The sequence below is a fragment of the Apteryx rowi genome, unplaced genomic scaffold (genome assembly GCF_003343035.1).
Source record: "Apteryx rowi isolate R43461 unplaced genomic scaffold, aptRow1 scaffold_619, whole genome shotgun sequence".
Classification (NCBI taxonomy): Eukaryota; Metazoa; Chordata; class Aves; order Apterygiformes; family Apterygidae; genus Apteryx; species Apteryx rowi.
Genome location: NW_020450893.1, coordinates 497,508 through 508,956, shown reverse-complemented (window position 1 = coordinate 508,956; position 11,449 = coordinate 497,508). Strand labels below are relative to the sequence as shown.

Below are 11,449 nucleotides of genomic sequence, written 5' to 3'. Positions count from 1 at the left end.
CCCGGCGGGCGGGGCCGCGGGAAGATGGCGGCCGGGGGCGCTGCCTTGCTGGCGGGGGGGTTGGGGCTTCTCCGCGGGAAAGAAACGCTTAGAGGGTGAAAGGCCAGCCCGTAGGAGACAAGGCGCCATGAGTCCTGCTTATTCCCTTCTGCCTCCCCCATTACCCGGCGGCAGCAAAGACTCTTTCCCCACGCTGCTTTCCAGCGTTCACACTCCTTTGCAAAGGTTTGGGATGGCTTCCACCCGTGGGGGAAGGGTTTCCTCTCCATCAGCACACGGCTACTACAATGACTCGTAATTCTATAAACAAGACAGGCTTGGAGGGCGGCAGGAAGGCCGCCTCCAGTCAACAGCCAACGCAAGGAGAGAACGCGGCTCCCCAGCAGTAGGGGCTCAGGCGCTACTCGCTGCACCAGGCCCCACCGGCGACCGGTGGCGCTCTCGCTCCGGTCGGGGCGGCGAGTACAGGGCCCCGCTGGAAGAGAGCAGCGCCATCCTCGGTTGGGATTTTCGGGCAGTCATGAAGGGCGGATGTCAGGTGGCTACCGCATGCCCTGGCTGCCTCAGAAGATCCCATCTCAAATACGTTCCCACCTTCACACCGTTGGCGCCTGTCGGGAAACGCTGATGCCATGAGGCTGGAGGGAGGGGGGGGTCACCAGGCGGTGACGGCTGCTGGGACAGGGCTCAGCTCAGGGCCGCCTCGGTGACCCCCGAAACCAGGCTTACCAAGACGATCGGGTATTCACGGGACACGTGGCTGCCTCTGTCACTTCTCACCTGATGACTCTGTTGTGCTCCTCTCTTCTCCATCTTGCATTTAAAGCCACTTCTATGCTGCGTATTTTAAAGCCTGCCACACAACTACAAATAGGACAGGCTATTTCTAGACCTACTGTAAATAAAAACAACAGAAATAAAATGACAATGTTGCACAAAGAACCATACTTAATATTCCTTCTAGATGTATGCTGCAACAAAAGCTGTATCATGCTGATACAATGTTTCAGTGTTTACAGTGAATCAGCATGAAACCTGGGTGATCACCAAATGTTAAAGTACACATTTGGTAAAAAGAGACATGAAAGTTTGCATCTGTTAAAAAATCAGCTCCAATTATTAAGTGTCACCGATTAAAAGAAAGCTAACTAGATTCTAACTTTTTCCCCCCCCTTGTAGAGTTTTACCTAAAAAGGAAATAATTTGCCTTTAAACTTTCAAGGCTAACTTAATGGATTTTTCTTGCCTGAACAAGAATTGTACGCATACTGAAAAGAAAATGTAAACTCTTCAGATTCACTTTTATAACTAAAGTGCAGGTTCATTATAACTAAATGCAGGTTCAAATTCATTTCCAGTATAGGTTCCTTTAATTAGAAAAGTGAAGTAAGTGGAGCTGAATTAGACCTAGCAGGCTGATTAACTACATACTGCATGCTCAGACAAAAGATATTTTCTATTACTATTATGTGATAAAGTGTTAACCAGTTTTTGATGAAAGGCATGAGGAACTCTAAATTAGTGATTTAATCCCTGATCCTGTACATGCAGATCAGGTTGCAGGACCAGGGCCATAATTCCATAGAACACTCTTCATACACATAGATTGGGAGAAAGGATACTGATTCATGGAAGCTCTGGAGCTCTCCAACATATTATTTTATTTATATAAATGGGACATTGACCAAGGAAACTTTACTGCTAATACAGCAGAATACTCCCAGAGATTTATACACTTCTCCCTTCAGCCACCTTTCTTGAAAAATCTTGCACCTACCTCTCTTGCCTGTTCTTTCTGATGTCATTGGTACAACTCCTTAGATCTATTGGATTTCAGATCTGAAATCCAAAAACCCCAGCTCAAGCAGAGGTTTAAAGAGGATGGAGGATCCAACTATATCAATCCAGCACCAGAGAGCTGTCCTAACATGACCTAGAATCAAAAATTAAGCTTTACATATGTCAGCATTCCTATGGGGCAAAGAACACTGATAAGCACCCCTGGATGTTTGCAAAACCATGCCAGTGGAAGGAAATTTCCCCGAAGGAATCCTGTCATGCTGGTTAAAAAAACAAAACAAAAACAAGACAAAAAACTTTTGGCATTTTTGCCAACAGAAACTGTGCTGATGCTCAGGTTTCTATTGACATGGCTGTGTCCATCAGAGCTCTCTGCCCCTGCACCCCCAGATCATCCCAGCTGGCACAGCTTTTCTTAGCCATTCCTAACATAAGGCCAGCCTATATGGGCCTAGCCATCTATGCCAGGCTTTCATCACCTATAGATATAGCTATACATAATAAAGCTGTTAAGACTAGATCAGAGATAAAGGTCTGGCATGTTAAGAGGAGTGCTGCACAGTCAGAACTCAGCCATCACAGGCAGATAGAGGAGCTGCTTGGGAGGGCACTAGAACACATGCAAGCTGGAGCAGCTCAAACGAGCTGTTCTAAGGTCCACAGAAGATGAGTTTCCACAAGTCTAGCTTTTGCCATTTTAAAATGATATCGCCTCCAATCCTCTGCCAGAGCCTTATCTCAGAGCCGAGTCAGCAAAAGGGAATATGTTCTTGGGTCTCAAGTGCTGCTGTTCACAGCCCAGAGCCATACCTCAAACTGTACTTCATTAGCTTGTTAATACTTTAGGCTTTGCTTTCCATGTCTTAAGAGCAGATGCTCCCTCTGCCTTCAGAGAGGGACCCATCAAGATCTACTCAGAGACAGGAGGTTAGGCCATGCTCCAAGCACAACACAAAGCAGCACTTCGGCACACAGCCTAGAGGTTATTCAAGCCCTCCTCTGAATCACCTTGTAATGATTTCTGGCTAGATCCATAATGCTTATTTTTCTGTTCTTCCTCAATTGCAATTATTATTTTATCATGTGAAGGGCTAGGCCCAGCCTCAGCAAGCACAGGACAAGAAACAGGATTTCATCCAATCTTTCTTGCAGCTCATTAAGATGGCTCCCCTAACTCTGCATGCAAAGGAATAACTTCCAGCCACATCTTTATGACTCTCTGATGCTCCCAATCCAAATCGGACACTTTTTCCTCCATAGTAAGTACCTGAACAGAAGTTGTTGTTCTTCAGCTTCACCCCTTCCCTCTTTTTAAAATCCAAATTAACTTTGAAGTGTAGTGTAAAAGCAGTACTAGTCTGGCATAAGCACAGCCCTGCCCTAGCCAGTTGGGTTCAGTAAACTCCTTCAGACTCAAAACCAGCTTCTTCAAGACCCTTATACTCAAGGTCCTGAGTATATTCAAGCTTGACTGATTGTTAACAGTCATTGAAAAATAATCAGCATATGGCAGGAATCTAGTAATTTCACTAAGTTTGATGATCTCAGCATAATGCAGAAAGCGTGCATCATCTTAATTCTGCAATAGGCTTATTTATTTCAAGACTAAAAAAAAAAGTCACCCACACACTCAACACTGTCACAAATCCAGATACAACACAGAACCATTGGTAGGACAGTCATCCTTAAGGAGGTGTCCAGAATAACAGAGGACACTAAAAGAGTTTTTCACTGTTCACAAGAGTAACACTGCCACCTAATAGGGAAAAGCCAAAATACATATGGAGTCACCATCTCCAAGGAAACATATTTCTGCCTGTGAACAATAGAAGATAGAGAAAATAACTGAAATCACATTTTCCTTCTGTCTTGTCTCACGATCCAGTTATCATCCAGAGGCTTCAGGTTGCAGAAGATCATTTTATGGAGACAATATTAAATTAAAATAAATTACAACAGATCATATGCATTATATAAGCTGCTGGATATTAGGAACTACACCAGATACACAGCATAACTCCAGACCCTATACATATAATTGTAAGAAAAAATTCCACTTATTTTCCAAAAAAATGTTAATGGCCTTCCTGGTCATAAACACTATCAAAAAAATCCACAAATTAATGTTCACCTCTGAAAAGGCATAGAAAATGCACCTTGAAGATACAGACCGTCTTAGAGATCTGAGTCACCATACACGCACCCCCTTGCTTTGTGATCTGGAAATCCAACAAGTGTCCAAGTCAACACTTGGACATTTGTATTAGAGACTCCAAAACTGCACCGCAGCCCCTCACCTGGAATATCCCTTCATCACCCTGACCTGCTGAGATCACCCTTAAGTTCTTACTCTGTTCCTAGGTGCAGAATTGGACAGTATCACTTGCTCCTACTCCTGCTTGTAATTTTGAGGGAACAGGGCTAAATCCAGGTTATACGCGTTTGCTAACAGATACATCAATCAGGAGTGATCCCTCACAGGCACAAGTAACAGCATCCCCCAGTGAAATTGCAGTCAAGGTTTTCTCTTTTATTGTACAGCACGTTTCATGTGCGTCAGCTGTCTCTGCTCAGGTGCACTTTGGGAGAAAGCCCTCTTCATGCTGGTAGAGCACTTCCACAAGTACAGTTTGAGGCCAGACGCCTGAGAAGGCTAAAGCACAAGCTGGCAGCTATACTACCTACAAGACACAGCAGCAGACTGCAACCCCCTCCCTTTTCTGTGGAACAAACCAGACTGGGAAAGGAACTCGGAGCACTGCTCCCTCCTGAAGCAGTTCCTAGTATTGAGCTACGTGTGCACGCAGTGAAAAAAACCAAGTGGAAAAAACAATATGCATCTTTTTTGAATGTGAGCTATTATGTTCTGTGCGTCACTAAGACCTTCAGTACAAGCCAGAGTTGTGTTTGCATTTGGGGAGGGGAAGAAAGTTTTTCCTGGAGCTTAGTTAGCACCAGTGCAGGATTCAGGAAAATCTGCAGTAAAATTTTGACCTGTTGTGTCAAAGAGTAACAAGAAATTAGCAGGATAATAATGCACAGTTTAAAAATATCCCCTCTATCTCAATATGCATCGGCAACTTTAAGGAACATAAGGAAATTTATGATTTCCTCTATTCATGAATTCCTTTGGACAGCAACTCTGCTCATACGGAACTCAGGCAATTCCTAGCACATTGCGATAGTCATGAAGATCAGTAATGGTATATTCACCAGCCATTTCTGCATCTTGTTAAACACTATTTGAATGGCAATTTCGTACATCAGTAATACACCATGACATAGACTTTTCTCTAATCTTACCCCAGGAGCAACAAAAAGCACAAGGTCTTCATGGAGTGCTAAATGAATGGAATAGGAAGGATGGGCTTCCTCTCATTCCCCGTGGGAGAAGTGAGACCAAAGAATTTTGTCCTGTAACTAGCACCACTCACAGACAAGCCCACACAGCGACACTGCTGCTTACCTAGTGCCTGAGCAAAAATTCCTACCCAGAAGGACCGAGTTCACCGTATAAGGTTACTAAGGCAATAAGTAAACAAACAAACAAAAAATACTTTAGAAGAGGGGGTCACACATGCAAAGAGGCACAAAACATTCATGTAATTTAATTTACATGGAGCAAGTTTTCAACTTGTTTGCTAATTACTAACATTGTACAAGTAATTATTAATTTCTATGCAGACATTTGGCAAATGTTCTTAAGTTCTGCATGCAATTACAAGACACTTTCAAGGCTAGAAAATAATCCCTTTTATTAGTTTGGAGGAACCAGATGACCTTTTTTGTACTTAATGGCCAATGCTTGAAAAATTACCAAGGCAAGATACCAGATCAGGCCGGCTGTGAACTGGGTTAGTATGAGAGCTCCAACAGGCAGCTTCTATGGTCTTACTCAACCACAACACTTCTCTGTCTGGAAAGAAAAGGAAGTGGTGGGAAGATGCTCCAACATGGCAGGCAATAACAAGTATATAGTACACTCACTTTGAATAAGTTACTGTTTAGAGATTTAGAAAAAGCAACTGGTAGCCAAAAACTGCCCCCGGAAAATTTCATTTTTTTGAAGAAAAAAACCTCAGTCAACCAAGAGAATCATTAATGTATTTACAAGAGAAGGAAAACGCACAAGACAAAAGCAATCACTGATGACACTTTTTAATTTGATATGGCCAGACTTCTTCTTCAAAAAAAACCACCTTGTAAAACTAAGAGTAAGAGAGAACATGAAGACAGGCAAGTTTCTTATTTACAGTCATTCAAAAGCAATAGTGTAAAAGCATGTCTCAAATAGCAGTGACAGGAGTATGGAAACATACAAGGAATAATCTTTTTTTAGAACATTATTAGAATATTATATTATCTTAACTATTAAAAGAATCTGTTGCACTTTTGACAGCCTAAGCCACCTGATTCTAATTCAGAGAATCTCCCTCAAAATGACTTTTGTGATACCCGTGGGGGGGGGGGGGCACTTTTTTCTCTTTGTAAGCAACAAAAAAAACCACTTTTGTTTTTCCAGACGTTATCAAAGTGGCACAACAGAGTTAACACTAATGCTCTACTCTTTGCTATTAAATTAAAAAAGTTGGGTAAAGGGAAAAAAGAGACCAAGTTAGTGTAATCATTCAGTTGGATTCTGGATGACAATCAGGAAGTAGTCTTTATCTGGAAGGGAAAAAAAAAGAAGTTATTCTTTCATTGCTGATAATTGTTCACCAAAAAAACCCACATTTGTATTTAGCAACAGTAAATTTCAGCATTTTTCCATACCTCACTGACATACTTTAGAAACTGAAGAGCCCTCACATTCACCCTCAGTGAACAACAGAGGTTTGACATGTCAGATCCCTTGAGTCTTACTGAGGAAAGAGTCGCAATCTAGGAAACTGCGTGCTTGCAAACTAATCAAATTTAACTCAGTTTGTGCCTTAAGATGTAGTTAAAACTGGCACATGAAATGATCAAACCAAAATAGGTGGCGCAAGACAGTGATTTCCCATATCCCACAGGCAGACTGCTGGGCTGAAATGGCTGCAGCTGCATTTGTTCTGGAGCAACGTTTACTCTTCCCTTTTCACCTTTCACATGAGATCAGCATTAACCAAAAAGCCTTTCTTTCTCAAGAACTGCCCTGTGGAGCAGCCTACTGGGACTGGAATCCCATCCTCTGCCTCCCCATCAGCACAATCCCACCACAAATCTGACGCGGTATGAAGGAACAAAGCAAAGTTTTTGCCACATCAGTGAACTGTACTCATCCCACTGCTCCCCGTTTCATAATTTGATGAAATACAGAGGACGTTTCCTGAAGAGAAAGTTGCTGCTGCTGCTGCTATATTTTAAGACTCATGAGTGCAGCTGCAGCGTGCTGTGTTCCCCTCCTCTGAAACTGAGAATCTCTTTGACTGTTTTGCTTTACATCACTTTGCCTAGAGTGCTGATCTGAAACCACTCTAAAAACATTAGTTTTGGACTTTTCTGGTTTTATGCTGAAAAAACATAAAACACAGAAGGCTGCAACACTCTCTCAAATGCCATGCAATGTCTTCCACTTTGATCAAAATGGAATGAGCAAAATGAATTCCCACATTCAAACATGAAGCAGCAAACTTCGGTCAATGAGAAAAAGATTCAGCTCTGAAGATAGCAAGACAGCTCAAATTCCTTGGAAAAGGAGAGCACGTAATACAAACAAAAGCAACACGGGGGACTCACTTCTTTCAGGCTCGCACAACATCTATGCCAAAAAAATACGCAATTGGCAAGTGTGACAAATCTCACGAGAAGAGTTCTACCGTTTTCTCTGATGCCTCCATTCACACCACTCACTTTTACCTGGTGCAACCATGATTTCATTTTTCTTGGAACGGATCCGCAGGAATGTGAGGTCATTCTGGGGATCAATGTCTCGCACAGTGCTCCTTGCCTTCATGATGAAACTGTGCATCAGGCCCGCATACTGAATCGTTGTGGAGTTGTCCATAGTGCTTTTGATAGGAATACCTGCAAGAAGTCACCGTGAGGACAGCAAGGGGCAGTGATGAAACACTGGAACTAATTCATCATCAGGTCCAACTGTGGGGGCCATTTAACCTAAGCAGATGTTATAGCAACACCTGGGGAATGGAATTAGGAGTGTCCTTTTTAAAAGGCTGAACAGAAGAACATGAACAGAAATAAGATGCGCAGAATTGCTTGCCTCTAGTAGCATCAGTGTCTTACTCTTGCTCTCTCAGTTATTCATTTACTTATAAGATGCATAATATATATAAACAAAAATAAAAATAGATATTTTGGGGAAGACTGGGAATACCAGTGTTTCAGTTTTGCTTTTCTGACTGGGGTCAACTCTTCCTTTCAGAAAGTCTCCTGAATATCACAGTTAAATGGCAGTCAAGTAACTTGGGCTGGGATCAGAGTATAGAGGACATGAGCTGCTGCATCAGAGCTGAGGCTCTTGTATTTAGCCATAATAGTTGATGCAGTCCCGCAGGTTCTCTGGTTCGATTCCTGTGCACCCACCAAGAGGGCAGTTACATTGACACTGTTTGGCCAGAGCTTTCCCTCCTTTATACTTCTGCCATCCATCAGATGCACTTTTCCCCTAAAAGCCAGCCAAAATTCAGCTTGTGTCAGGCAACAGTAAAGCAGCTTATTACCAAATACTGGCATGACTGAAAAAATGATGAAGGTATATGCTCAAATAAGTGGCCTTCAGCCTGGAGAGCACAATCATTACAAACCATTATGTAAAAACAGCGAGCAGGAACACAAGCTGAATATGTTCAGGTGAGCTAAGCATGCAATGATCCAGTCTTCAATATATTCACATATAGTTGCTACCTATTTGTCATCTTTTTCAAGGAATATTTCCAAGAAATATTCAATTTAAAAAGATAATCACACAGTTTTAAAAAACTGGGCTGCCCACAGTACTGTCAGTGTATCTGGAGTACTCTGAACATGCCCAACCGCATCAGACTCCACAGGGCCTTCAAAAAGAGACAACCAGCTTACGAGTCCCACGAGGCCATCAGCATGAGACAGCTACTCGCCTCTGCCAAGATAGCAGCCTCCCAGACATGCACCTCAGCCAGATTTTAGATGTCATAAGAGCTTTTAGTGCTATCGATAAAAATGCAAACACCTCAAAAAGGTGAGGCTTTGGCAGACTACAATCTCAAACACTGGCAGAACTCAAGACACTTAAAAGCTTTTCCAGTGTGCGCTTAATTTATTTATTTAAATAATATAAATGAGCTGGTATAAAAACAGGAAAGAGAACCCAACTTGCTCCTGCAGCCACTAATTATTGTCAACTTGCATTGGCTACCAGAAAACCTTTGCTAAGGAAAGACATTTAACCTAAATGCAAGTAGCACAATCAGTGGTCCTTAAAGCGCATGCTCTGAATAAGTTATATTTTAGAAAACTGCAACTGGCACTATACCTTCAGAATTAACAACAATTATTCCTTGCACTCCCTTTTGGCTCTGAATTCGCTTCAGTGTTTCTTCCACCTCAGCCTGCAAAAATAGACAGTGAAAATCAACAGAAGATGAGGCATCGTGATGCCTTACAGGGGCTATTGGACTTCAAATAATTCTTTGTAATAACGTATCTGAAAATAAAGCTGCACCAAGATGATTCAAACAGATACTACCATTTCAGCAAGCCCTTTTCAGCTGTTTCCCAGCTGTGTTCACTCATTTGTGAGGAGAGCATCACTCATCTGTGATGCAAACTTGGACTCTCTTCTAATCTTTTCCTTCTCTTCCCCAAACCCTTCTGCAACCTCATGCATCAGTTTCTTACTGCAGGCTTGCTGGCTTGTAACTGGAAGATTGCCTAGTCAGACTGCTACAGTTTAGGTGTCATGCAAAAATCATGTAGGAAAATACATGGAGAATTTAGGAACAAAACAGAAAAAGATAAATTCTGGGTGTAAGACTATCTTCCCTTTTATCAAACGAATGCTAAGAGCAATTAAATATAAGAAAAGTGAAGGAAAAAAGTGAACTATGCTCTTTCCTTATAATTATGATTCTTGCTGGGAGAGCTACAAGATTATAAGCACTAACAATAATTTACTACTTCAAGGAATCGACTTATCAAAAAAAAAAACACACACACACACTGAAGGCCCAGCTGTTAGTCCATTTGCCAGCTCTGTAAAATCACTAACAACTTTGTAAGAGCTTACAAACCCCTCTGCAAAATTTTAATTGCTACAAGAGATCAATCAAAATTTACCTATAGGTCCTCTAACAGAGCCATAAATATGTCACCACCAAAGCTTTATTCCACTGCTGGGTGAACCCCCTTACTGAGATGTTTGATATTTTTGATTCCCACTAAAGGGAACAGCAGCACACAGCATCTTCCAAAAGCAAATCAAAGCCCCCCAGAAAGGATCTAGAATAGAAGAAAGAGGTTGCCTAAACCCAGCGAAAAGGCCAGATATGCATGGTGCGTTTGGCCAACACAGCTGTGTTTGTTAGGCACTGTGAATAACCCTCTCTGTCGCCACCAAACGAGCACAGTCACGTTATAAGTCCTGTTCTCTGGGAAGAGGGCTCATCTCAACCTGGTCTAAACTTCAGAACTAGCAGCAACCTTTCTGCAGGACTTTGTTAGTGTAAGGAGCTTGGAGTAACACAAACTGTTGCTACTGCGAGATGCTACTACCTGATTTTGCCTTTATGAAGAAAAGTTTGTCTGTCCTTTCCAGCATGGAAAAATCAGACCTCAAGCATTTTGACAAAGCTTTTGATTATTTTTTAATGCTGGGCAAATTCCAAATGGAAGAAAAAGGAGCTGAAACAAAGAGCAAATTACAGGGTGCAAAAAAGCTGAGAAATAAATGGTGGTGGACCGTTGAGTCTGAACTAATTTCCTGACTTCTTATTTAAGTCCCAATTTATGAAATACTTTCCTTCATCAGACCTTAACAAACCCTGTTTGGACACAACGATGCAGCCGTCCAGAATCATACCCAGTTTTGATTTTCACAGCCAACAGACAGATAACCTAGTCTCATTCACAGGTTGGGGTGAACTGATCTAGCAGCTGACTGCTGCTTAAACAGGAGAGTCCTGCTTCTCCTATTCTCACTGCCGGGCACACACATAGCACTTTGGCACCAGCTCTGATGCTCCTCCGCCACCTCCGTGAGCCAAGTCAACTGACTGGACCAGCAAAGATATTACTCAGGAAAAAAAAAAAAGAAATTAGACGTCATCTTGCTAACCAGACAAAAAAACTATCGTAACAGAGGCCGAACGAGCACAGGAGATGGCACGCGCGGGCGGCGAGGGCGCCGAGGCAGGAGGAGGCCGCAGCCTCACGCTGCCCCTCGCGGGCTCCCGCCCAAGCGCGGCCGCAGCGCAGCGGCCGCCCCCGGCCCTCCGGGTTCACCCCAACAGCCCCAAGGCCCCGGTACCCGAGCGCCTCGGTTCCGCTACCGGGCCTAGCGGACCGCGCCGGTTTTCCCGCCCACAGCGCGGGTCAGTGTTTTTATTCCCTAAGAAACTTTTCCAGCCGCTTTACCCCCCGATTTCACAAGTATCTGTCACCCAGCAGCACATCCGAGCGGGAAGCACCCGCCGCGGGCCCCCAACGCGAGGCGGGCCGCAGCCGCAGCCGC

The 11,449-nt window shown here is 43.2% G+C and overlaps 2 protein-coding genes across 4 annotated transcripts in view; both read right to left on the bottom strand.

Moving 5' to 3' along the window:
* MAP1LC3A (microtubule associated protein 1 light chain 3 alpha) overlaps positions 1 to 835 on the bottom strand; it is an 18,066-nt gene extending 17,231 nt beyond the window's left edge. The window contains exon 1 of the mRNA XM_026083838.1: positions 781 to 835. Coding sequence (XP_025939623.1) covers positions 781 to 820 — 40 coding nt within the window. The 5' untranslated portion in view covers positions 821 to 835. The remainder of the gene's footprint in view (positions 1 to 780) is intronic.
* Positions 836 to 5,941: 5,106 nt separating this feature from the next.
* DYNLRB1 (dynein light chain roadblock-type 1) overlaps positions 5,942 to 11,449 on the bottom strand; it is a 5,897-nt gene continuing 389 nt past the window's right edge. The window contains exons 1-4 of one of the 3 annotated variants that reach the window (XM_026083846.1): positions 10,799 to 11,132; positions 9,254 to 9,329; positions 7,633 to 7,806; positions 5,942 to 6,468 (exon numbers count right to left, since the gene is read on the bottom strand). In XM_026083846.1, the coding sequence (XP_025939631.1) occupies positions 6,425 to 6,468; positions 7,633 to 7,806; positions 9,254 to 9,329; positions 10,799 to 10,843 (339 nt within the window). In that variant the 5' untranslated portion in view covers positions 10,844 to 11,132 and the 3' untranslated portion in view covers positions 5,942 to 6,424. Of the gene's footprint in view, positions 6,469 to 7,632; positions 7,807 to 9,253; positions 9,330 to 10,798; positions 11,133 to 11,449 lie in introns of those variants that run through there. The other 2 variants (XM_026083847.1, XM_026083848.1) reach the window with 2 other exon arrangements.